Below are 27,598 nucleotides of genomic sequence, written 5' to 3' on the forward strand. Positions count from 1 at the left end.
CCCTACAGTCAGTTTAAGAAAGCTTTTCAATTACTCATGGGACCCAATGAACCGAATACCTTGATTGTCATTTGTAAAATAAGCTAGACACAGAGTAAATTGCAAGAGAGTGGTAATTCCTGGAGCTCCCATTATATATTTTAAATGATAGAAAATTATGTTTGGTTCTCTTTTTCAATTGCTAGAATAAGGACTGATACTATTTTGATTACAGCCATGTTTCTCTTTACCACTTAGATGTTATCAGTGACAAATCTTTTATGCCTGAAAGTGACTAGATTTTTTATTACTGCTTTTCTGGTAAAGTTAATCTTACAAAGGTTACTTGAGCGCTATAAGCAAAACTCTTCATTTCAGCTTTTATTTCCTTTTTTCACTAAACATTTTTAGTTACATATACTTTTTCTCACCTATAGCATCAGAATGCAAACTTTTTCACTGCAGTATGAGTCTAAACTGATAGATGCTTATCACATTTTGGTTAGTCTTTAGCATTATTTTATTTCATATATGTGCACAGTCTTCATTTCTCTGCTGTTTCCCACTGAAGTAAGGTGGGGATAAAATTAGAGAGTAGCACAGTCGCATAGATGTAGCATGCGGTGGTTTATCTGCTTGTTTGCAAGTGCTAATGTCATCAGAGAGAAACCCCTTTCTTTTGAGCATATGAGAAAAATGGTAATACACATGACGATAATATAACATCTGGATATTGAATGAATATGACATTCATCAATAAAGTAGTTACTTTCAGAGGGTGAAGAACTACCATGTAATCTGGCGATGTCGTACAGTTGCATTACAGCATGTGTTGATGGGACAGATGCAGCTGTTCTGGTGTATTGCAAAAGCAGAAAGCATTTCATTATACGTAGGTCGTTCCAAAAGTAACGCCTCCCATTTATTTCCGTGGAAACTACAACAGATACACAGAGCACAATAACACTATTGGATAGAGCAAATTCTCAGCTACAAAACACTATTTTTCAACACAGTCACCACCATTGGCTGTGCATTGTCCCCAGTGATGAATGAGAGCTCCTGCCTGCTGTGCTCATAACAATCTGCACCAGCGGAGGTAACCCACCGTCACTGTCACAACTGCTGGAACGCACCACCCACCCCCTCACTGTGCTGTCACTCACTGTTTGGTCTCCATAAATGTTCAGCAAGTGTCGATGGATTTTGTGTCAATATTTTCCACATGGAGGAATTCAATCACACACCCTTGCTCCATATACACTGCCATGTCAGATGTCATGTTGTCATACTGCCCCTCTGCTGCCGTCTGTCACATGGCAACAAAATTTAACGGAGTATTGGCAAGATTGTTCAATCTCTACTGCTGTGCCACCAACATCCCCCTCTGACGTCATGGGCCAACATGATAAAATAGGAGGCATTACTTTTGGAGTGGCGCTCGTACTGTGATCCTGCTACTCCACTAATTCAGATTGTCTAGTCTCAGACCATTAGCACCATTGTAATATCTATTCAGTCCATTTATCTCTTGAGATAAGAAAAAAATTTCTTCGGTATAAAGCAAGAATAAAATTAGGATAGATACATATTCAGATATTCATGCAGAGATGGCTGCAGGAAGGATTTTGATTCTCAAAGGTTTTCATGTTCATGCACAGACCAAACTGCAATGGATTTGCTAACACTGTCTCTCATAATCAGAACAGAATCCACTGACAAGAAGAATCACACGAACAATAAGAAAAACACAATTTCCTTAGAAATAGAGATAGTATTTTCAAAGTGCATAATATAATTCCTTTTAACTCGGATAGCTAGTCATAGGCTGTATAGTACATTGTGTAATATCATTGCCATGTCATTTGGATTATATTTATGTTTCAATTACAGATTTTCACCAAGATATATTTGCACTAGGCTATGGAAGAGGTCTTATGAATTTCCTTTTATCAGATTCTGACTAGTATTTATATGAGTATATTATATTAGGTAGACTCCTTTAACTTATGTTTAAACCTTCAGCCCTGTATTCTCAGAACAGCTTCTTGTGAGCCTATGCCATCTTAAGATCACAAATGCTGCTCTTATACTAATGTGAAGGATCAGAGCATTTCTTGTACTTCTCTTTTTGAACTCTAAACCATATATGATGGCCAACATTTCACTTACTGCTTACATGCAATGGGAAATACAACCATATCAATGAATTTTTTTCTTTTGCAGTTTTTGTAGTAGTTTTTTGTAGTTATCAAGAAATACAGAACAGATGTAGTCCTTGCCATTTCCTGTTGATCTTGGTCTCAACACTGTCCAGGTCAGAGATCTATCACAGAGCATACTGTGGCTCCTTCTAGCTCACAAAACTACACTTCCCTTTGATGGAAAATAGGGTACATAGCAGGAGGACTGATATATGTCTAAAATTTGCCACAACATAAAATCAGGGTCTTGACTAACATCCAGGAAGTACTTCGAAGTCCTGCAGTTTATAATTCAATTTTTGAACCCAGAATCCATGCAAAAGTAAGTGCATATTATCTGTGGCAAGAAAAGACAGAGCATCCCATACTTCTCTGTAGACTAGAATTGCATTGTTTCATTCTGAGACCTTCTTTAGCCTTCCTGGGAAAGATCATTATCTTAAGTTTGAGCAACTTTCTCCTTGGGTATGGGCTTCTGAAGCTTTTTCTTCTCAAGCACACCAAGATGACAAATTATCTTTCCCCTATTTCACTTATCTGCATGACAACATTATTGCTTTTATGATCATGTACTCTTAGACATCAGTTTTTTGGACTCTGTGATGCATGGCGTAAGAGGCTGCAGAAAGGAAAGAAGAAAGGAGATGGGAGGGCACGGAGATGACACCCATTAGGGCCTCCTGCAGGCAGCCCTAGGGAGGTGGTGAAGTGGCAGCAAGCCAGACAACCCTTGGTGGTGACTAAAATACTTTACATCGCCCAGAAGGGACAGGTAGAGATGGCTTTCCCCTCAGGATGTTGCTGTTAGCCATGGCCTGCCCACATGGACAGAGGAACCCATTTTGTTGATTAAATGTTACCATCAGATTCCTTGTCAAACTCATTACCTTTGATCAATTACAAACAATAAATTATACTTGATAGCTGTCTGTCCGCATCTCTGGTTAGGGAGCCACTTATATCCCAGATGCTGTGTTTTTCACAAGAAGTAGTTAGCCTGTAATAACAGATATAACATAACAGATATAGCTGAGATTGTTTTTTCAGAAGTCCTTCCCAGTTCTCTGCTGCCACCAGCCTAGTTCTGCAGGCTTCAGGGAATAATTCTTATCTCTGGATCTTGGGGAGTCTCCACCAAGTTTTGCCAAAATTTCCATTTCCATCCTTCTCTGAAGGAACTTATTTCTTTTTACAATTCCATCAAATTATTTCTGCAAACTCTCCAGCAGACAAAAAAACCCCAGTAAATTGTTAAATCCTTAAAACTTTATTTCAAGCAACAAGATAGTCTGGAAATGGCTTGATTACATCAGACACTGAAATCCCTTAGGTGCTTGTCTCCTCCTTATCTTACAAGTTGTGGAGCCTGTATAAAAATTTCCAGCTCATTCCAGAGTGTAAAGTCTCTGCCCACCTACATCTGGGCCATGACACATGGAGCACATAGTACTCACTGAAACTTTGCACTGAAGCATACTAATTCCTGTATAAAACAAGCATTTGCTGTTTACATAACCTTTAATGAACATATCCAGAGTCTTTCCTTCACTGGATGTCATGTCTTTACCTGGACTAAAGTGCAGAAACAGACTCTTGTATTGATACTGTATTTAACAGGCAAGATCACAAACATTGCACCATACCTGTGATTCAGTGGTCTTAGGATAGTACAAAATCAGGTGGTTTCTTTTTTTTTTTCTTAATTCTTAGTTTGATTTTGAGCTAGTTGCTAGCTTGCATCAAAAGACTTGCTCTCTTTGGGCAGAAATGTACACACTTTAGTCAGCAGCTTCATTACTGAATAAATTCAAGTCTTGTGTTCTTCAAGTTTGCATATCCTGGCCAAGTTACATGTTAAGTTATATGAGCCCTCCACACATGGAAGTCCCTAGAAGTTGCACATATAACAAGGCTATAGAATAGAAATTACTTATTCATGACACACTGAATGTTTGTGAAATATCCATAAGGTAGTATGAAAACTCCTCTGTATGTGTAGGACTTCTCTATTTCCTTACAAATCTGAGTATTAACCTATTATACCGGTTTTGCTCACATACATGATTTTTTCAATAATAACTTAATCAAAAAAAGCTTAATCACAAAAAAAACCCCTATCCCAATCCATTACTTTAAACAAGTTGGCCTTCTGTCAGAAGAAAATAGATATTTTCTGAAATTTCTGGAAAAAAGTACGTCTAAAATCCACCAACCTGTTCAAAGTGAAGTTATAACATCTCAAGTACTTATGAGAAATTTTGTAATTATCAAATTAGATGGTATAGTAATCATAGTCTCAATCCATAAGATTACATATACTCTGTGTCTTACTCTTTGAATTTAAATATATGCTTGTTGCTGTTTCAAAATTTGGTAAAACAAAATTTGGTAGAACAAATCAGTGCTTCCTCTTACTGTAATTTCTCAAATTATTTCCACTGTTTGAAGTGAGCATTAAATGCAGTTATTTTAGACATTGGTCATTGTTGCCTTCCTTCTCCTCCTTCACTTATCAGAATCATTAGTTTATTTTTTGCATGCTTGTTTTTTAATTTGGTTTTCTTAGCCATCTTATATGCCTACTGGGATAATAATGACACACATGCTGCCCTGTGCTAATGTGACTTTGCTACTCCATGACTGAACTTGACTCAGCTGTTTTATATAAAACTGTCGGTTTTATATAAAAAAATATGCACCTTAGAAGAGGTTGAGTCTAACAGAGTCTAACTAAAACCTATTCTTCTCCTGGTTATATCTCTTCTGTGAACAAGATTGTTTCCTTCCTCACAGACTGGAAGCACCCTTTGAATAACTTGCACATACTCTAGTATTACTGCATGGTATAATAAATGTATATGGTGCCCTGTGGGTATCACAGCTGGATTGTTAAGCATTTGCCAAGGACATTTCCATTCATAATGTCAGTTTGGTGACAAATCCTGCTGCAACAAAGTAAAGCTAGCCTTAAGGCACCATATAGAATATTACAGGTTACTGGTTTATCGAGTGACAGTAACTAATGACAGGGAATAAACTCTCTTTTCTTCTAAGTCATCCCCTCATGTAAAAGTATCATCAACAACCTGCCTAACAAAGCAGCACTTAGTTTTTGCACAGCAGTTGACTAGTGGCTAGTCTCCATACTAGAGCAGCTTGTCTGCAGTGCTAATTCCCAGTGATCTCTGCATGCTGAAATTCTCAGCGGTCTCTGTGAGAGTCACGAATTCTCAGCAAATGCCCAGGTCCAACTGCTGTGATAAACTGCTAGGAGATTAACAGGAGAGTGGTTAGCAGGGAATTTCATGTACAGCATTACAGCTACCTGCAAAAGGAAATTAAATTCAACATCAGTGAAGCAGTTGAACCGTGCTGGAAGTTTAAAGACTAAAGAAAAAGTTAATTTTTATTTTCTTTTACCTACAGGTCTACCCACGGATAGCGCCGGCATTTTGGCACTACCTGCGGGTAGAAGTGAGTAGCGGGTATTTGAATACTCCCACATCTTTACTTTACAGCTTACTAGCATTTACTGACTTCCTAGTTTGTCCATTGTGCAAAAATAATTAGCTACCATTCTAGCTGCCGTTTTCTGTGAATGTAGTCTTGTACTAATCCCATCTTGTTTTAACTACAGTGTAATTACTAACCCAAGCCACAAAGATGCGATGTGTTTATATGCAAGATTGAAGGCACAAAATTGAAATCTAAGTCAAGGCCATATCATGCATTATGACTATAGCCAAAAAATCGAAGTACAGAAATCCATATCTGCACCTCCTTCTATAAACATATTCTACATTCATGAGAAGAATATGGAGCTTCAGGTCTGCTATATCATTTTTGCAAAGTTTATACAACTCAACTTGATATCATTTCTCCCCTCTTCTATCCCTCAGGAGCATGAGCAGCTCAGCTATTCCTCTACAAGGTCCAAGGCTCCAAGTGTTATCATCACAGGTCTCAAGCCAGCTACCAAGTACATATTTCATATCAGAGTCAGGACGGCAGCAGGATACAGCGGCTATAGCCAGAAGTTTGAATTTGAAACTGGAGATGAAAGTAAGTTTCACTAAAGGAAAAAAAAAATCAAATACAACAGAAGTAGCATCTACTTCTTAAACAGTGAGACATTGGGAGTTTGAATGGCTGAATCCATACCACTTGCTAATCACAAAATGACCACTGCTATATGACAAAAAATAAGTAAACCTCAGCCTCACACTTCTGGATTTGTAACAAAAAATAGAAATTTTAGCCCAACAGTGCAGCTGAAGGAATGTTTTCTTCTGCAGAATTTCCTTATGAGTCCCTTTCAGCTTGAGATATACTATGATTCCGTGATGCTCTCTTTGCCTAAAGAAGGCCTTCCTTCCAACATCTAGAAACCATTAGTCAAGCTTTATGGGAGTTCAGCAGCTTCATGCAAGCTCCCAGAATACAGCGATGGAGCCTTTTCTCTGTAGATGTTAGTGCTCCTAGACCTTATAAATAAAAAAATTGAATACTTTTATATGCATTTCCATCAACCTATAAACCTACTAAATTTGCCTGTAAGAAACAAAACAACTACATATTCCTACAGAATATGCAAAACTCTTGATTCTAGGTATGATGTTCATGCTCTGAACAATTTTATATTTAAGTCATGTATTGCCCTCCATTTTCAAAGAAACTGCAAACAAGGCATTTACAAGCATTTGAGATAAAATTACTGTAGTAGATACAACACTAAAACACTCATTAATGAAATTACTTTAATTAACCAATTATGTATACCATGTTTTTCATTAGTGTTTTAGAGTTCAAGTTGCTTAATCTAAAGTACAGACTCAATATACAAGTGCTTTCAAGAGCATCCACGGGTTTGTGTTCCATTTTCATTACTTCTTAATTTCGATTTCAAAAATGTTTTAAGGATCGATTTCCAAGTGCTTAATGCCTAACTGGACTTTCTAAATTTTCTGGGTACTTAAGCCAGTTGGTTTGAATATAAGTCGAGCACTTGGGTGCTTTCAAGAATTCCAGTAGCTCCTGTCTGCATCTTCTGATGCATTAAATACTAGGTTTTAGGCACCCTTGTCAAAACTAACTCTTGTCAAAAGTAAGTGGTGTTTAAACCTCTATGAGCCTATGTCACGTTTGTGAAAATGTGACTTATCCATCTAAATCAGGAAGACTGTGGTTATAGTGACATCTCTCTCATTGGCCCTGCTGAAAGAAACATCTCCTGGGAGTGAGATTCCACCCACTCCTTCCCAGCCCAACATCCCCTTTTCAGTTGCACTAATGCAACTGGCTCTTGGGCTGCATGGTGACCTAGAGCACGCAACACTTATACATTTATTACCTCTAATACTTTCAAGCACTCAGTGTGAATCTTGATAAGGAAACATAAATACACATATATTTGATGTTTACCAACATTTAGTGCTTAAGCTTGTGCTTGAATAAAATTATTTGATTTGATTTAAACATAAGTAGTGTGATTGAAAGGAAATTGTTTATGATCAATTGAGATGGAGGTCGAGAGAAATTCTGCCACTCTTTGAAATGGTACCCAGAGGTAGGTAAAGGCTTCAGTTTAATTAAAAGAGTAGCTCGGAGGACTGTGGTCATATTCAAATATTTATACATGACTCTCTTAGATTTCAGGGAAAAAAAAAAAGCAGCAAAGTGCATGCTGAAAAATATTACATATTTCACATCGAAGCAGTACTCAGTGACCAGTGAAATGATGCCTTGTTACTCTCAAAGTGTATTACTTCCTCATCTAAATGTATATATGCCATTTTTAAGAATTCTCTTGGCTTTCTCATAAGTGATATAAATGCTCTCTCTCACTCTAAGAAAAACCCCAGTATTTTCAAATATTGAATTGTTTTGTACCTCACCAAAATTTTGACATCCTGTTTTAAAGTATAACATCAGAGCTGAACCTGATACTGAACTAAACTGGAAAACTAAACTTAGTATGTCTGATGCCATAAACAGAATTAACACTGCTTAGCTCCTTATAATTCAGTTTTCTTTTACGTATAGGGCTAAGCACTTGCTGCCTGAAGTAGAGCACTGTCTAGGATTTTTCTTGGAAGTGACAGACAGGTGGTAAAAAAGTAATGGCTCATCAGCTGTGAGACGTTTATATCAATCTCCTAAAACATACTGTCCTTGGCAGGACAATGCTGTCATGCCTTCTCCAGTTTTCTGGTTGAAACGCTATCTGTGCTGCTTCAGTTATATAGGATGAAATTAGATACATCATTACTAGGAATACTAAGACATTTTGTTATAATTATTAATGCTAGTGCATGCGGCAGAAAGAAGACCGAAAGTTAATCATGCAATCTAATCTAGTTTGGGGAAAGTAACCTCACTTACTGATCAGCAGACTGAGGAAGCCATTGCTTGCGGAGCATGTTGTTGTTGACCTCTTCTCCCTGCTGCAGAAACCGATAAATAGAACATCTAAAATAGTAACATTTGTAGTTTCTTTGTGAAAGTAAACAGAGTTACCTAGAAAGGTCTGAAAAATCCTCTTCAAGGAAGCAGGGATGGATGAATGGATGTTGTCAGGCATTTCTTCCACTGATAAAGCTAAGAGGCTGCTGCTGGGAAGTCTAATACCTTTGCAAAGCATAGTAAATGCTGCTTTTGACCGTGCTCCTTATTGCCATTTTATCAGTCTCCTTGTTTCAGCATCTTACAGGCGTGTTTTGCGTGTTTTCTAGCAAAGCAGACAGGGTTTCATACACTCCAGCACACATATGCGTACCACTGCTGTGGCTATAAAATGAAGCATAACCGCATTCGTTCTGCTTTTATGTACCAGGAATACCAGCTATCTGAGTCACTACAAAAACTTGTTCCTCCTAGGATAGAATATAATGTATTCTGAGAATAAAAACATTTATCCCAGGGCAAACATGCTTTAATCTGTTTTCTGTCTCCCTCTCTATTTATTTCTCTCTCTCTTCTACCTGTTTACAGAACATTTTTTGTTTGTTTGTTTGTTTGTTCGGGTTTTGTTTTCTTTTGTTTTTTAATTAATGATTCAAAGTATTCTTTTTTTTCTGGAGGAATGTTTTTTACTATATCACCTCAGAGACCCTTGCGAGGGGAGGAATTTGTAAAAAATTGAACAATTTACAGCTGTTGAGCAGTGCAGTGTTTTCATGCTGTAGCTCTCTAGTGCAGAGCTTGTTCTAAAACCGGGGGTATTTTCCATGTCAGCCTTCCCATGATTAAGAAAAATGAAGTCTGAAAGTGAACTAGTTTGCTCATTCCATAAGGGACCTACAGGACAAAACTAGCATGTGTGGAGTGTGGACTAGTGTTTAGGCTGAACAGAGAGGTAAATGTAAGCACATGATGATTTTTAATCCAAAAGCAAACTTTTGTAGACTCTCATATGCTTCAAATAAATCATATTAATAATTTTTAAAAATCAGAAATGCTAACAGAATACCTGGTATTTTATAAATTTGAGGACTCTGAAAAATTAATTGGCCTGAAACCCTGATCTTGATCGGGGAATTTTCATTTCATTCCCATATGCACAGATGGTTTGTTACCAGATCTGCTGAATTCTCACATTCTACCTCCTCTTCCCACATTCACAGAATTTACCTTTAACTTTTGAGCCTCGTATCATGCTGGTTTGGATTTTCCACCAGATGTGATGGAGACCCTGAGCTCTGTTCTTTCCAGAACCCCAAAGCTCAAGAGAGGTGTACTGGATCATTGGTTCTGATAGAGGTCCAATATTGTTTCAAGCACATGCTCTGATTCATGTCATGACAGAGAGGACATCCCTAGGATTTTTAAAAATACATTGAATTACCATGGAAAATTCAGGGGTTTTTTGTTAAAATGTTTGATGTTCTTACAATAGCAAAATAAATTTCTGATTGAAACAAACAGATGAGATAGCACATATCTCATATTTAGGAACTGTCCTGCTGGATCTCTCCCCATGTCCTACTGTCCCATGTGCCCTAGTCCTACTGTTCATTCAATAATAGTCAGCACTCCAGAATGTCTCACTTTGAGGATTTCCTTACTGTGTTTTATATTTTCAACCATTTGTTCTTCAAATCCGACATCTACCTATCTAATTTCTCCACTGTATGTGCCCAGAAGCCCCAGAGACTTTACTTTTCCTCTGCATTTCCTAAACAAGAGCAACATCCTTGCTCATATCTCAAAAGGCTTGCACAGGCTTTCTGTTCCTCCACGGTCAGCAAGCTATTGTTAGGGGCAACACTTGGAAGAAGGCTTTTAAAGAGAATACGTATCAAAAGGTTTTACGTTCTTATGCTAGTGATGGCATTTTTTTTCCCCCTTTAAAAGTCCTTTTACCATTGCCTTTTCATTGCCTCCTCCCTTTCTCACATTCCCCGTTCGTTTGGAGCCCATCAGCTCACTGGAGCACAGAAACTGCACTTCTGAAAATGTAAAGGCTACTACCCTAATTAAACATTATGTTTTTCTTTCTTATTTTTCTTAAGCACTGTAGTTTACAATGCCTTGTAAATCTGACAGCCAGTTCCTGTCTATTAGAGCTCCATTTCTCACCATCCACGCTTACCTACTTTATTTACTATTATACCTCTAGCTGTCTTTCTGTCACTTTTAAATGTCAAATATATGATAGACGTCAAATAGAAATTACTAAAGGATGTAGCTAAGACACAGAAATGAGTTGTCATTAGGGCTTCCAGCCTTTTTTTACGAAATACACAATATTTTAGAAGATTTTTGTGAACTTTGCTCAAAGAAAGGAACAGAGAACAGACCTGGAAGATTCTGTCTGTCTTTCATCCTCTTGCACTGTCACTAAAATGTCTGCACCATTTCTTCCAGTCCTCCCAGTGAGAAAGTAAAGCAGCCTGAAGATATTTCCCCTCAGCCCAGAGAGGAGAGAAAGGGCAGCTCTTTCTCCACACATTTGGGTGAAAAACCCAGAGAGAAGACGAAAGACGGAGCATGGATTTAAAGAGTAGATAGTGGAAACAGAACTGAGACCAGAGAGTGTGGGTGAAGGAGGGGTTTCTGGACATGGTGTTAAGCAAGGAATCCGGAATGATGCAAGTAAACACTTGAAATGTCATTTTGAGCATATAACCTGAGTTAAGCATGAAGAGTAGAAGAAGCACAGAGTTTATGTGGAAAATATACTTCTGAGTACATGTATGATACGTGCTGCAGTTTTAAAATCAAATACTGATTTGACTAATCACATTAGTTGCAGCTACAATGTGTTTGAAGGGTTTTGACACCCTAACATTATTGGATACTATGTAATAATCTGCTAGGATGAGTAAAAGGTCCAACCTTTCCTTGTGTTATGCCATTCATTTTTTTAAGGATGTTTTTGTCAAAATGAACTTATTGAGCTGACAGGCAGAGAGAATAATTCCAGACAAAACAGCCAACCTAGTTAGGTAAGTACTAAGCTCACTTATGAGTCCTAGCACTGCTAGTGGTTTACATATTCCTATTGCACCAGCACTTCCTCAGCCCCTTGCCTATCGACTTTTACTATCAAATGGAGCATGGCCCCGTACATGATACAGCCCCATTCATCCCTGTGATCACAGGGCTACTGATCACCCCTTCACTGGACAGACATGTGGTGGGTTGGCAGACATAAGACCATGTGGAGACCACAAAATACTGATTTTAGCTATATGTATGCCAGCCATGTTGGCTAACAAATGGAAAAAATGCTATGTACTTCTATGATTAAATGTAGCACTCTAATATCTGCACACAAAGAGACAAAATAAGATTACAAGAACTTCCTTGGCTTTGTATCTTATCATAATTGGTTTTGAAACTGAGTTTTTCTGTCTTGCATAATCAAGAACATCCTGAGGAGAAACACAGGGACATACACCAATGTACACAGCTGATGGAGAGAAAAAATGAAGGAAGAAAAAGCAGGAAACAAAAAACATTAAAGAATGTGCACAACAGAAACAATATATGTTCAAGGTCTTATTATCTACAGCTGGAACTTTACCTTAAGAGATAGCTGAAGAAATGAGAAAAGAACAGAGGCAGAGGGATATGCTGAATGGCATAATGATACAAAAAATTTAATTATTGAGTGTCTCTGATTAGTATCTTCTCACCACCTAGACAGTGTTTTGTGGAGCCTTTTACCTGTGTGTGAGGATTCTGTGTGTAAGCATACACATGTGCTTATATATGTGTTGGTCACTGTGCTGTGCCTTTAATAATTTCTAGAAGGATCACTTCAAGCAAAAATAAGTATTTCCATCACTTTGCCTTACCTGCCTCTCTGTCAGTTTTTAACAAATCCACATTTTCCAGTTATACTTGTCTGTCATTTGACATTTTTATCTGACAAATTAAGGTCATTGGGAAGTTTCAGGCTTGAAAGCCCCTTTCAGTGATTCGGCTACTTGGAAAAAAAAAAAATCCTAATGTGTTGGACTCTGGCAACACATTAAATTACAAACAAGAGAAACAGAATGTTTGAGTATGTATAGTCTCAGCTAAAAATCATATTTCTTAGAGGTGGAAAAAAGTAAGTCAGTCTGGCATTTCTCCCCTTCATGACTTTGACTCTGGTTCCTTACAGAAAATACAACTTGTTAAACTGATAGATTGCATTCTATTTTAGCTAAAACAGCTCCATCCAGCAGAAATTATCCAGGACATGTGACTTTCTTCAGCTTGATAGTTGCTGAGTGCTTCTTTGGACCACGGAATCAGTCCCTTTATTTGGACCTTTCTCATGAAGAAAGGCCCTGGGTTCTCTCCTTGGCAATGAACATACACTGAAGAAAACCACAGCTAATTTATCTGAGCCTGTGGTTTGCTTTTCTCCTGGTGAATTTGCTATTTTTGCATACCTCTTTTTCTATTTAAAAAAAAAAAAGAAGAGGCTGCAGTGTGTTCTCTCATTTCCAGCGCAGAGATGGGCAAGCTAGACTCATCTAAAACCTCCTCCTCCATTTACAACAGAGCCTGGCTGCAGTAAACTTTGCAACATTTAACACAGCCCCACTAGTCTGAAAATAGTATTCAGCTTTTGATTTGGAGAGCCTGGTATTAATTGCATTGTTACTTGTGTGTCATGATATTAGTTATGTGATATTTTTTGAACTAAAGCTGACCCTGTGTAACATAACATAATGCAGAGCTAAAATCCATACCCATAATATCACTAGATACCATTTTGGAGAATAGCTATTCAGTGAATATTTACTACATTATTTATTGGAAGATGTATGTATTAACTTGTCCGTGGAGAGCTTGTGACCACAGATACTGAATGCCTTGTAATTTACTGCCTGTGCATATTTTGACCTGTTTAGGAGACTGGTTGACCGAGTCCTTTGGGAGGCAGTCCTGAAGGATAAATGAGTCCAGGAAGGCTGGACAATCTTCAGGAAGAAAATCTTTAAGGTGAAGGAGCAGGCCCACCCAGTATGCTTTAAGTTGCGCCAGCGGGGAAGAAGACAGCCTGGCTAAACAGAGAGCTTTGGCTTCAACTCAGAAAGAAAAGGATAGTTTACGGTCTGTGGAAAAAAGGGGCAGGACACTCAGGAAGGCTACAAGAATTCAGGAAGAAAATTAGAAGGTCCAAAGTCCAACTAGAACTTAATCTGGCTACTGCCATTTAAAAAAAAAAATACATATTTTCCATCCTCTACTGGATGCAGATGGAAACATAATGACAGAGGAAAAGGCTGAGGTACTGAATACCACCTTTGCCTCAGTCTTTAATGGTAAGACCAGTTGCTCTCTGAGCACCCCACTCCTTGAGCTGGAAAACGGAGACAGGGAGCAAACTGAAGGCCCCATAATCCAAGAGGAAATGGTCAGTGACCTGTTGCACCACTTAGACGTACACAAGTCTGTAGGGCTGGATGGGATCCATCCAAGGGTACAGAGGGAGCTGGTGGAAGTGCTCACCAAGACACTTTCCATCATTTACTAGCAGCCCTGGCTAAACAGACAAGTACCACTCAACTGGAAGTTAGCAAACGTGATGCCCATCTACAATATGGGCCGGAAGAAGGATCCAGGGAACTACCGTCCCATCACTCTGACCTAGGTGCTGAAGAAGATTATGGAGCACATCACCTTCAGTGCCATCACACAGCATGCACAGGACAACCAGTTGATCAGGCCCAGTCAGCATGGGTTTAGGAAAGGCAGGTCCTGTTCAACTAACCTCATTTCCTTCTACAACAATGTGACTTGCTTAGTGGATGAGGGAAGGGCTGTGGATGTTGTCTGCTTGGACTTTAGAAAAGCCTTTGACAGCACTGTCCTGGAGAAACTGGCTGCTCATGGCTTGGATGGATGTGATCTTTGCTGGATAAACAGCTGGCTGGCTGGCCGAGCCCAGAGAGTGGTGGTGAATGGATTTAAATCCAGTTGGTGACTGGTCACAAGTGGTGTTCCCCAGGGCTCAGTATTGGGGCCTGTCCTCTTTAAGATCTTTTTCAGTGATCTGGATGAGGGGATTGAATAAGTAAATTTGCAGACAACACCAAGTTAGGCAGGAGTGTTGATCTGCTTGAAGGTCGGAAGGATCTACGGAGGGATCTGGACAGGCTAGATCAATGGGCTGAGGCCAATTGTATGAGATTCAACAAGACCAAGTTCTGGGTCCTGCACTTGGGTCACAACATCACACCCTGCAACACTACAGGCTTGGGGAAGAGTGGCTGGAAAGCTGCCCGGCGGAAAAGGACCTGGGGGTGCTGGTCAACAACCAGCTGAAAATGAGCCAGCAGTGTGCCCAGGTGGCCAAGAAGGCCAATGGCATCCTGGCTTGTATCAGCAATAGTGTGGCCAGCAGGAGAAGAGAAGGGATTCTCCCCCTGTACTCAGCACTGGTGAGGCCACATCTTGAATACTGTGTCCAGTTTTGGGCCCCTCACTACAAGGAGGACATTGAGGTGCTGGTGCAAGTCCAGAGAAGGGCAATGAAGCTGGTGAAGGGTCTAGAGCACAAGCCCTGTAAGGAGCAGCTGAGGGGACTGGAGTTGCTTAGCCTGCAAAAAAGGAGGCTGAGGGGAGATCTTATCACTCTTTACAACTACCTGAAAGGAGGTTGTAGTGAGATTGTGGTCGGTCTTTTCTCCCAAGTTACAACCAATAGAACAAGAGGAGATGGTCTCAGGTTGTGCCAAAGGAAGTTTAGGTTGGATATTAGGAAAAATTTCTTTACAGAGAGGGTTGTAAAGCATTGGAACAGGCTGCCCAGGGAAGTGGTGGAATCCCCATCCCTGGAAGTATTTAAAGGACATGTAGATGTGATGCTTAGGGATATGGTTTAGTGGTGATTTGGTAGTGCCGGGTTAACAGTTGGACTTGATCTTGAAGGTGTCTTCCAACCAAAATTATTCTATGATTCTATGATACGATTCTATATCTCCATTAAATTATATGGACAAGAAACCTAATGGCAGAAATGTAACAAATTTTTGTTGAAAATTTGACATAAACTGCTATTGGGTTTTTTTGCTTTAGTACTATTACCAAGTCTGTTTAAACTGCTAATTTCTCAACCACTCACAAATATTATTTAGAAACCAAATGTTTTTTCTTGGAAACAGCATTTTATGAAGCTTTAAGCAGCAATGTGTGCGTTGTACTGGGCTTCATCAACTGCAATGTGAGAGAATATAGCCTGCTGAGCTTTCTAGGCAGCAGCCTACGAGATTTCCCTAAGCTTTAATCATCTGGAGCCTAAACAAAGCTGAAGATTTTGCTTATAGAACAGATTGCAAGTTTACAAAATCCAAGTTGCTTTCCTGATAAATCTAACATTTATTTTCTTTTGTACATTTACTAGTGTTGTCAGAGGTCATTGAATAGAATTATTTAATCTCCTTTCAGACCAATTTATTTTTCTCAAGGAAACAGTACGAATTAGCTAAACGTCATGTGGTGAAAATGTGCAAGTGTAACTGAGTTTAAGAAATAAAACTTTGGAGTCACAAGACAGGAGAAAGGGAAAAAGCTGAGCCTGCTTGGCTGCAAGTAGATACTCTGTCATTGTAAAGATTCAATATTATACAGAAAAAAATAATAAACAGAGCAAACATCTAGAGACCAGATAATTTCAGGTGCTCTCTTTTACTCCTAAATATCTTATAAAAAGCAGAGAAAAAACCCAATTTTATTTTCAACTACAGCGTTGCAAATCACCAGAGCATGTTATAGGTAAAACTGTATACATTTTGTGACAAGTTAAACACCAGACGTACAGAAGTGTGTATGAGGCTACATGTCAAGTGTTTATCTGCTTTGCATCCTCCTGGACCAGTTTAATAGCTCTTACATACATAGCACTGCTGCTGACTTCACTGGGACAGTTGAATGGAGAGAAGTTCTGAATTAGATGCAGGATTAAGCTAATAAAGCTAAAGAAAAAATAATGTTTAGTTTTGTGACCAAAATTGAAGTGTCTAATAATGCCAGCTCCTTATTATAAAAACCTGTAAACATCTTCTCACCTTCATCATCGTTGGGACGTGGATTACATGGGTTGGGACATGGGACAAAGTTTTTCACTTCACTTCACTTCACTTCACTTCACTTCACTTCACTTCACTTCACTTCACTTCACTTCACTTCACTTCACTTCACTTCACTTCACTTCACTTCACTTCACTTCACTTCACTTCACTTCACTTCACTGGCACATTGCATCTAGTGTCCTTGCTAAGCTGGGGAAACTATTACAGAGTAATTGCAGCATTTGACCAGTGAAATGTTACACCTATTCTGCAAGAATCCTGGGTGATGGAGCTTTAACCTTATTCCTTTGTGCTTCTCTTTCAGCTTCTGATATGGCTGCAGAGCAGGGACAGATTCTTGTAATTGCCACTGCTGCTGTTGGTGGATTCACTCTCCTGGTCATCCTCACTTTGTTCTTCCTGATCACCGGAAGGTAATTAACACTACAGTGTTCTCATTGACTCAGGGTCAGAGTCATCCAAAACTAAGAATTTAAGAATAACAGCTAAGTCATTAAACCACATTTTCAGTGCTAAAATAAGGGATAGACATAGTGGGGTGAATGTTTTCTTTGTTCAGCACTGCTCATACTCACAGTTCTATGGTGACTACTGTTTTTCATAAAAAACCAGTCTGGAGAGCTAAGCAATTATGTGAAATCAGGAAATAGCTTGGCTGATGTTAAAATAAGCTTCTGAACCTCTTGCCTGCAGAGCAGGATTTTAAAACCATAGTGTTCCTGCACCCTCAAAGCTCTGACATTAGAAGACACACCAAAAAAAAAAAAAAAAAAAAAAGAAAAAGAAAAACCACGGATTTTTTTAAAAAATCTCATAACTGTCAATTGCAAAGCTTCGAAGGGTGTAGCCTTGAGATTTTTGATGTCTTGGGAAAAGAAAAAGAAAAACCACGGTATTTTTTACAAAATCTCATAACTGTCAATTGCAAAGCTTCGAAGGGTGTAGCCTTGAGATTTTTGATGTCTTGGGGTTGGCAATGTAGCTTACTAAAGGCACATGAGTGAACAATTTTTTATTACTTTGTTATATTAAATTTGTATGAAAAATAATACACAATTATGTACATAATTGCACATTCTATGAATATTTCTGCTTCTGTTGAGATAAAATACAGGAATTATATAATGAAATTAAACCAAGGAAAATTCTACTCCAAAATACTAGAATTATTCTGCTACCTGTGATGTCACTGGTGAACAGAAAATAGCTTCCTGAAGGTCCCAGTTTATTGCTTTTTGGCTTTTTTTTTATTATTGAACTGAAGATATCCCAATGAAATCTATCTTACAGCAGTACTGTTGCACTGGCAGGGGAATGCACCAGTCTGGACAACTATCATTTTTAATAAACTCTGATTCTTATAAATCTTTTTGTACAGTACTGATTTTCCACCTTCTTCCACTTAATGTGTCAATCAGGATAAAATAATGACATTAGGCAAATTGGATGAGAAAGCATTTTGATTTGAGTGGCCAGATGCCATGCTCAATTACATACTGAAGGTTTTAATTCTAATTGGACATGCTGAAAAAACACACGTAGAGGTCAGAATTCCAGTTCTTGCTGGAGCTGATTCCCACAGGCATAGCTGCTTCCACGGTGCCTTTTTCACTGAGCCTCCAGCTGTCTCCTGTGTGATTTCAGTTCTTCACCTGCTTTGACCAGGAAACAAAGTAGAATTTAAAAGGTTAAAGTCATTATGTCCCTGTCTTCTCTGTGAAACATCAGTGGCACTGCAGTTCTGCCATGGATCAAGAAAGCCTAAAACCAGACTGATACTCTGTAGAGGTATGGGCCTTCGAGCAGAGATGTCAGGCTCAGAGCTCCTGCAGGAGGCTCTGGAGCAGGGGTTATGTGGGCTCTGGCCCCTCTCTACACTTTTCTCTCTGCTTCAGAGGCATAAAACAGCTTGTGGAAAAGCCTCCATATGAGGAAAATTCTCCATGGAGTTTCCTTCTCACGTGGCTCAGGGACAGAAAAAATACAAAGTTGGGATAGGATTCTGCATTATTAATGTCCTAGCTTAGAGCCTGTGTTTATACTTAGAAAAAAGATGTTTATACTGACTCCTCTGAATGTGATAATGGTCATCATAGATGGGGCTGGTATCAAAAGGTGGTGCTGTACTTTCACATTTATAGTTAAATTTCTGGTTTGTTGGTATAGCACTACCTTTAATTTGAAAAGGAAGTTAAGTCCCGTCAGTGTGGGCCAGAGGATTTTTTTTGAATACCCCAGCAATGAAATATGGCACTACAGTAGCTGTCATTATGTGAATTAATGCTCTCTCTCCTAAATAATAAAATCAGTTAAGTCTAACGTTCTGCTGAAGTTAATGGAAGCAGTTAACAGCGAAACATGTTGTGACTTCAGAGTATCTTAGAAACTAGGTAAAAAATCCTACAATTACTGCAAACGCTGTCAAACAGTAGGGTCTTCCAGAAGAGAGAAGAATTATTCAAAGATAAGCTTTCAGAGAAAATGGTTGTGTGGAATTCTTATGTGGAATCCTGAAACAACTCAAATGCTTCCTTTAGAAAAAACTCACTAAACTCAGGAATGAAAAAAAAACGGAAATGCATTTCTTTCTGTGTTTATTTCTCCTGTTTGATGATGTTAAGTATATCAGAGATTCTCTAAGCTTTCTAATATCTTACTCAATGGGATCCTTTCAATTATGTAAGATACGAATACATTTTGAAGTGCTGCTTAAATGCAGTGATAGAAGTGTATTCTGCAGAAGACAGAGCAAGAAGATTTTGAATAAATACTCAGTTTATGACTGGAGGCAAATTTCTGCATGAAGAACAGGATTGGTACCTTTCAGGTGTGCCCTGCTTCACTGTTTATAATTAACAATTTGATGAGCTGTCAAATTGCAGTGCCGTTGATGAATCTATTCATAGTGGAGAGTCTGGGTGAAATGAGCACCTGCCTGTACTCTTCACTGAGCGGTTATCCACCAAGAGCAAGCAGGGAGCACGTCCATCAACTGCAGATAGAAAAATGAAAGCAACAGAAACTTTGAGGTGCAGGATATGCAGTGAAATGGGGGTCTTGGCTAAATTCCAGGGAATGCAATGATAAAGCTCATTGTGGTTTATTCTTACCGTTACAGAAATTATTCCTCTCCAATTGTTCTGTAGCCAACACAAACAGGGAATGGGGAGCTGGAAGACTCCTTTGCTGGTGATAACTCACTGGCTTCTGTAATCAAACTTTGGAGCCACATGCTTACTTAGGAGGATTGGACAGGGTTAAAGCCTTGTTTCTTTGGCTGTTCCCTTGGGCAGGTACTTTAAGTGTAAGAGCTTGTTTTCAATGTTCTTGGCAGTTGGCACCCTACAGACCAGTTTCAAGGTCCTAAATATGGCACTGGCATGCTTAGTGGTCCCAGCAACTGCTGTAAAATCTGCAGATTTCCACAGAAGCTGAGAATCCACTGGTTGTTCTTTCCCTCCAGAAGGGCACATAACCGTAACACCTTCAGAAGTTTCTGCCCTTCTGGTGTTTGTCAGCCCCTCTGTAGCAATGAATGACTTTGTGAGTGTTCCTTTCTGTTTCAGTAGTTTAAATGAACCACTGAAATGATGTGGGTGTGTTCACATTTTTCTCATCTCTCCCGTGTTAGTATTTCAATGGATGTACTATCTACAATTATAGCTTATTTTATTTTGTAAGGCTAGTAATGAACACACAGATGCTGGTCATTTTTTCGAGCTGGCCTTAAAACTGATTGTCTGCACACCAAAGCACATGTCCGCTCACACTGCTGTTCTCCACTGGGGTCAGTGCCCCAACAGCCCTTAGTCCTTAGCCTAGCTCTTAAACTGGAAGATTTTCCCCAAAATTCTTGGGCCGTTCAGTGAGTGAGAAAAAAACTTTAAGAACAAGATCAAATATTTTGGGTTTTCTGACTGAAACAGTTGCCTGTACCATGTGACCCTCTAAATGGGCATTAGCAGTCCTGCAGGTGGGCAGCGTTCAGGCTGGGGGTGATTTTGTTACAGGGAAGCTGATAGCTTGCCATATTTCAGTTTTTCCCAACATAGCCTTGCGTTGTCAGGTAACAATGCTAACAGTGCATGAACATCCACAGAGTTTTGTGGGTTTTGCCAAGGATTTGCAATTTTATAGCAATCATACAGGCATATGCTATATCATCATATTCACATAGCAGGCTACGTATTGTTTATCCTGTATGATAACTGCTATCTTAGAATAAATAATAAGTCAGTACCTGGATCAGACTGCACAGAGCTAAAAAAAAAAAAAAAAGTGGTCCTGATGAGAAAAAATATTTTCTTTTTTCATGGAACATGAAGTCATAGAAATTATTATCTTATGAAGAAAATGTGAGCTTTTTTGACCCACTGGATATGGAAGTTAATAGGATAAGGTTTAATTAGCACAAACCAATGTATGCAAAAAAGAATGCAGGAGAGTAATAATTTATTAAAGTATCAGGATTCTTAGGAGGAGTCAACTTGGAAATAAAGCACTGCATGAAACTTGAACTTCAGTAGTCATTTTTGTAGTAATCATTTAACTGTGATTTATTTTTACTTGTTTCTAATCTGTTTGTAGTTCATGAATGTTTCTCTCTTTAGATTCATAACTTAATACATATTCCAAATGCAAATATTTTGGCTTTCATAAAAGTGCAGATAAAACTTAATGTACATTTATTTTATGCAAGACAAGTATTTTAAGTAAAACCTCACTTGCTTTTCTTAAAAGATGCCAGTGGTATATAAAGGCCAAAATGAAATCTGAAGAGAAAAGAAGGGCTCATTTGCAAAATGGACATTGTAAGTAGTTCAACACTGTGTTACATAATATATAATTAGATAATGTTTTAAATGAAGAATGATCATTGTTTTCTGTACAGCTTTTGCCCTTGATGCTTTAATTTGGTCATTTGAATAGTTCCTTATTGTCTGTACCACCATTTTTATTCGTATGTCCTCTTAAACAATTTAACAGATTCCACTGTAGTTAATAATGGTTTTTGGTTAATAATTAATAGTATTTATCAGTTTTTCAGGTATACTTCTTTGAATTCTCAACTGGTCTGGACCATACTGAGTTTCTGCCTCAAAATTCCTCTCTTGGCTTTATTTGTATCAAGTTCTACTTGGCTTTAGGGATCTACAGTTCCAGCCACCCAAGAAATAAAACATGGAATGGGTTGCCTGCCCTCATGTTCCTGCTCACTGATCAGTACAGTGAGAGAAAATCCTGGCAATCTCTCATGGGCAGTATATTACTTTATTTAGTTTAGTTTAGCTTCTTAGTTTAAATTACTTGCCTCACTGTTTTATGTTAGACTAGCTATTTAAAGGACATTTTTTTATTCAAGGAGTTTATACAAAGGGTTTTCAATTTTATTATTTTTAGACATTTTTAATAACATCCCTGAAATACGATAAAAATTGATACGCTGATCAAGATAGAAGCTAAGTCACCAGAAATAAAATCTTTTTTTCAGGTGACACCACTATATCCAGGCAAGTGACTTTCTGTCAAGGAAAAGGACACATTTCCCCATAAAAGATAGGAAGATTTGTTTGTCATGTTTCCAAACATGGTCAGAAAGGAAAGAAGAAAAAAACCCTCTTGCTGGAGAGTTTGATATATGCCTCTGAGACTGTGACTGAATTTGAGAAAAGACTCACTCAATGTCTTTCAGGCCAGGGTAAATGATGACTGTATTTCACGTTGACACAAAGCTTCATCTCAGACACTTCTCATTCATTTGCCATTATCTCAGCATCAGACTTGAGGAGGCAAGTCTTTTACTCATGTATGTGCTCCAAGGATAAAGAGGAATTACTGTGATATACCCCAGCAGCTAAGACTGTATTGCCAGTAATACTCTCTCCTTTACACTGAGCTCTCAGTGGCTCCGTAAGTATCTCCTTCATGCTAGCAGCAAATTTTATCTGACTGCTGACTACCTATAGATTTAGTACTACTGGGATCAGTTTAAGGGTGTCCTCTCCTAGACTGGCTGAAGGCGTTTAAAAAAAGCCTCCACTACAAAACCTGCACTGGTTAGCATCTCCTGTTTGTGTTCCCAGCTTTGCATGTCTATCCTTTACATCCTATGCTTCTGCTGTGTTCAGAAGAAAACCATCTCCTGTTCTCTTTGAAGGGGGTTAGAAAGGGATCCATGATTTTGCTGGTAATACAACATCCCATGATATCTGATGTCCTCCTCATTTCTGTATGATGTCTGCACTCTATTGGCAGTGGTACAAATGGTTGTTGCGTACTACTTAATGAAGCCCAGCCATATTCATGTGTCCTGAGGATTTGTTCTTCACCTAATGCATTTAGGCTCATCAGAAAATGAGCTGGTTTAGACTTAGCTGCTAAGTGATAAGAGGAAGAAGGCTAAGAGATACTTCTGTTAAAAGAGATTCTCCAGACCCAGCTTCAGTACCATCCTCTTATCCTGTTAAGTTGATGCATTATCTACATCGGCTTCTGTTAATGGATTGGAAGTTTTCCAGAAATTACTCAGCACACGGGAGTAACCTGAAAAAATTCCCATCTAGATAGTCCAAGAGAAACAGCATAAGTTCTTGGACATGCTATACTCAAGATCACAAGGGATATTAGCCATGCCAGAAAATTATGGTTTGCTGAAGCCTGCCAGTGCAATCTGGTACCAACACACTATTGCCATGGCCATCTCCAAGGAAGTAGACAGAAATTGTCGAAGCCTTGTAAATGGATTTGGATGTTTTTGTTCTTGTCTTGCACCTGCTCTCTGGTTGTTCCAGCTGATCAGAAGAGAACAAGGAAGCGCAGTCTTCCAGGACCCATCCTCAGAGAAAAGAATCTCAAAGATTGTACCTGTTCAGCAAAAGGAATATTCAGCCCTTAGCCTGTAAATGAAAGGAGTAAATTAGAAGGCATTGTTTTCAAAGTAAAGGACTGATTACCTGAATTGTCAAGGAGCAGCAAAGGGAAATATAACTGCTTTGGCAGTAATCCCTGTTAGTCTTGATGATCTGCTTCTCCCCATATCTTTGAGCCCTCACTTGGTGTCCCTGTAGACACCCTTTCAAGTGACCAGCTCAGAGCTCATATTTTCTCTCATGACTTGCTGCATTTTCCAGATTTTCCAGCTGTAGCTGAAGCATTCCTTAAGGATGCAAGCCAAATGCAGATACTCCAAGAAGCCTCTTCAGACCAAAGTAATATATAGCATTTGGAAAGGAAATGCTTATAATTAAAAAAAAAAAAAATCTAGTTTATCTCACCCAAAATAGTATTTTTTCCTAAGAAGTTTCCAAAAACTTTATTGTCCCCTTAATTTTTCTGCCTGAAATGCTGTACCTCAGGAGATGCTTGTGTTCAGCTGGGACAGAGGCAAAACACTATAGGAGTTTTATCTTTTCAGCTGAATACCCAAGACTAAGTTTTCTAAAGGCCTGTGACTTCTTGTTCCTGTGGGACAGGATAAATTCTGGGACCTGTGTGCCTCGCAGAGGCATAAGAAACATTTAGAGAACCTAATACCCGTATTTCTTCCATTCTTTACACTACCACTGATTATCAGTTACCATAGCAAGCTGAAAGAATGTTTGATATAACAATGCAGTGCAGCAATCCTGAAGTAACCACGCTTTCAGTCACCCAGTACATCTCAGGAGATTTAAGCAGGGTCCAGGAGGACCTTGCTTACAGTTTCAACCAGTACTTTTGTTGGGTTGTCAGAGGCTTATTCTCTGCCTATGGAGTTGTAATACCCAGTTTTTTAATGTCTCAGAAGCCACACCTAAAAAAGCCACTTGAAGGATAAGAGGAAATTTCTAAGTCTCTGCTCAGTCAATCTTTGAAGGCCCTGGGCTGACAGCAAATGGGGACAACTCGTGCATTCTGCAGCTGATTTCTATAGTAATTTTGGGTCATTGTCCTCTTCTGTTGGGTTGGGAACTTTAAATCTGGAAGTTTTAATATATTATATACAATCCTTTCAGTAGTAAAAAAGAAAAAAGATAGAGAGAAAAACCATGTTATTACGGTGTATGAATGTCAAAGAAATCTTGATTCCTAGTATTCTCTCTTTTTTGCAGTACGTTTCCCAGGAATCAAAACATATATTGATCCAGACACATATGAAGACCCATCTCTTGCTGTCCATGAGTTTGCAAAAGAGATAGATCCTTCAAGAATCCGTATTGAGAAAGTCATTGGAGCAGGTAAAAGTACAAGCACTTTAAAAAATGTCCATACATGGAAAGCCTGCTCTTCTCAAGTCATCAGGATAATGCAAGTGGTCAATTACAGTACAAAATGTGGGCATATTTCCCTGATAGCACCAGTTCACTCTCAAGTGTTGTGTACATGAGGTATTGTATTTAGCTAATGTTTCAAATGTGGGTATATTCAAATAAGGAGCTCTTGAGAGGCAGATTCTCTAAGTGATAGGTTTATCCCAAACCTTTTTTAAGAGTTTATCAATTGTTGGGGTAGGGTTGATTTTTTTGGTTGGGTTTTGGCTTTCCTTTTTTTTTTTTTTTTTTACTTTGTTCCAAATGTACTCAAAAAACTGTGTCACTCAGCATTTTACATAGTTAGTGTCACATATTTTCTGTCACTGAGGGGGAGATTAGATCAGAATCTCTTTTTTGAGAGGTGGGAGTAAATTTAGAAGATTGAGGAAAAAAATATTCTCAAATAGAAAATAGGAGTAGTACAAGGGGAAAAAGGAGAGGCTGTCTTCCTGTAGCTGTGCGGAGAAGGATCATTGGCAGAGAGGGAAAAGAGGAAAAGCTGATGAGAAGATATAGACAGTATGAAAGGTGACATGGAACTGGGAAGCAGGATGAATGGGAAAAATAGCAGCAGGCTCTCCTCTCACATGCCTGTTTATTTTGTTCAAGTCTGTGGTGGGGATAGAGAGGAATTACATCTGAACAATTGTTTTAGACCCTGTTCCCATCTATAGGGTATTCACCTTTAGTTGAGAACACCTCATTGGGGATGTAGGCCATTTTGCAGTTGTTTGAAATTAAGTTTCAGAGGCTCATTAATCCTATGATAGTGGCCGTTTTTTCTAAGGGAGATAACATGCCACGTGTGTTTTCAGCTATCTTACCCTTTGCTAATGTGCTGTTTCTAGGCATGTCTATTCTGTGCTTTAAATGTTATCCTCTTATGTAAGGTTTGGGTTATTTATCAGCTTCTGCTATCCGGGAAAGTGCTGTGCAAGTGTTCCCATGCATTCACTTTTGGAAAGCTTTTGCAGGAATAAAGGCTTATGTCTGCTGTCTAGAGTCCGCTAGAGGTCGTGGTGGCAGCTCGGTGGTAATAGAAAACACGCCTTCGTGGTTACACAACAAAAGTGAAATACTTTTAAAGATCAGAGTTTTGTAAAACCATTTATTGTAACTTGTGACCATCCAGGGCAGATAGCGCTTCAGTACTGACCGGCTCCTGAGATTGTTTGCTCTGTTTTACCCAGCTGTGGTTTACTGAGCACTTAGGGAGACAAGGCTTTACAGACTCACCTAACTAGTGGATCTCAGTGCACAGCTTGTGACCAACATGTTATTCAGAAGGCCTACCAAACTTTTCTCACAGTTCTAACAAATTGGAAAAAAAAAAAAAAAAACAGACTGACAAGGAAAGTCTGAAGTTCCCATGCTGCATTACATCCTCTGTGTTGTTACCCACACCCTGTCAGTGGCAGGGAATTATTAATCTTTTCTCAGCCCCAGCAGAAAGAGAAGGTGAGAAAACTAAGTGTCTGTGCCAGAAATTGTGATGAGCATAGGAACGGAATCCTGAGCTCTAATTACAGTCTGAAATCTAATTTCTTCCTGTGAAAGGAAGAACTAACACTATACCTGCCTTCAGTTTACACAGTATGGGTATTTCTCTGTGTCCTTAAGATATTGAGTGACGAAGCTTGGTAAATTGCTGTCTTAAAGATAATTATAATACTGAGCACACAGATGTTTTGTCTTCATCTCACTATAAGTTTATTTCAGCAGCAATAATACATATGTTCCATAGTCTAATGCCCATCTTTGAGGCATCCATTCTGTGCTTTCCTTAACAATGCTGCTTTATTACTTGCTAAGTAAATACCAACATACAATTTTTTTTAATCTTATTTACTTTCTAACTTTAATGACATCAAGAAAAAAAATAATTCACAGTACAACAGACTGCAAGTTACATCTTGTAGAGGAGGGTCAGTGAAAAAAAAATATTCTAATTTGCTCATAGTGAGCCCACTAAAGAACTCATGGTAGCAAGTATTACCAGGAAGATTGTTGTGTGATCCTTCTTTTGTATCCTTGTTTCATATATCTTAGTCACTCAAGAAAGGAGAGGTATTTTTCAGTTGAGATCCCTCATTTAATAGTATGTTACTACATTGAAAGCCATGGAAGTGTCTGCAGTGTTGCCAAAACCTGTTTTACGCACTAGAAAATGTAGTGCAAATAACACAACGGAAATAAAACCAGGTCTGTTAACAAACAGGGGAGAGAAGTTATCCACCAGAAGGTAAGAGAGAAAATTCTGTTTCACACTGCTGTCCAAATCGCTAGAGTGCTTTAGAGTTGACCTGATTGCTTAAGCTAGAGAATATATAGCTGGCACTGAGCACCGTTGGAATTATGAGCTAGAGAGAGCCCCCAGAGGACTGACTTCTGCAAGAAACATTCTATTTGGTTTCTTTTATTTCTTCCTTTTCTTCAGACATACTATAGATATTCTGGCATAACTGCTGATTTCTAAGCAGTTGAATACGACAGGCAGGAATGAGCTTATTGATTTTAGTTCAGATGAAAATCGTATCCTTATTCTCAACTTAATTCATTTATGAAAATTCTTTACTCAGCTTCTCTTTCC

At 38.7% G+C, this 27,598-nt stretch overlaps 1 protein-coding gene across 1 annotated transcript in view; it reads left to right on the forward strand.

Annotated features, from left to right (window-relative positions):
• EPHA6 (EPH receptor A6) overlaps positions 1 to 27,598 on the forward strand; it is a gene marked incomplete at its 5' end in the record, with an annotated part of 223,512 nt that overhangs the window by 97,308 nt on the left and 98,606 nt on the right. Inside the window, 5 exons of the mRNA XM_010136236.1 lie at positions 5,610 to 5,657; positions 6,083 to 6,245; positions 17,022 to 17,130; positions 21,458 to 21,528; positions 24,808 to 24,933. Coding sequence (XP_010134538.1) covers positions 5,610 to 5,657; positions 6,083 to 6,245; positions 17,022 to 17,130; positions 21,458 to 21,528; positions 24,808 to 24,933 — 517 coding nt within the window. The remainder of the gene's footprint in view (positions 1 to 5,609; positions 5,658 to 6,082; positions 6,246 to 17,021; positions 17,131 to 21,457; positions 21,529 to 24,807; positions 24,934 to 27,598) is intronic.

This window comes from Buceros rhinoceros, unplaced genomic scaffold (genome assembly GCF_000710305.1).
Source record: "Buceros rhinoceros silvestris isolate BGI_N320 unplaced genomic scaffold, ASM71030v1 scaffold405, whole genome shotgun sequence".
Lineage (NCBI taxonomy): Eukaryota > Metazoa > Chordata > Aves > Bucerotiformes > Bucerotidae > Buceros > Buceros rhinoceros.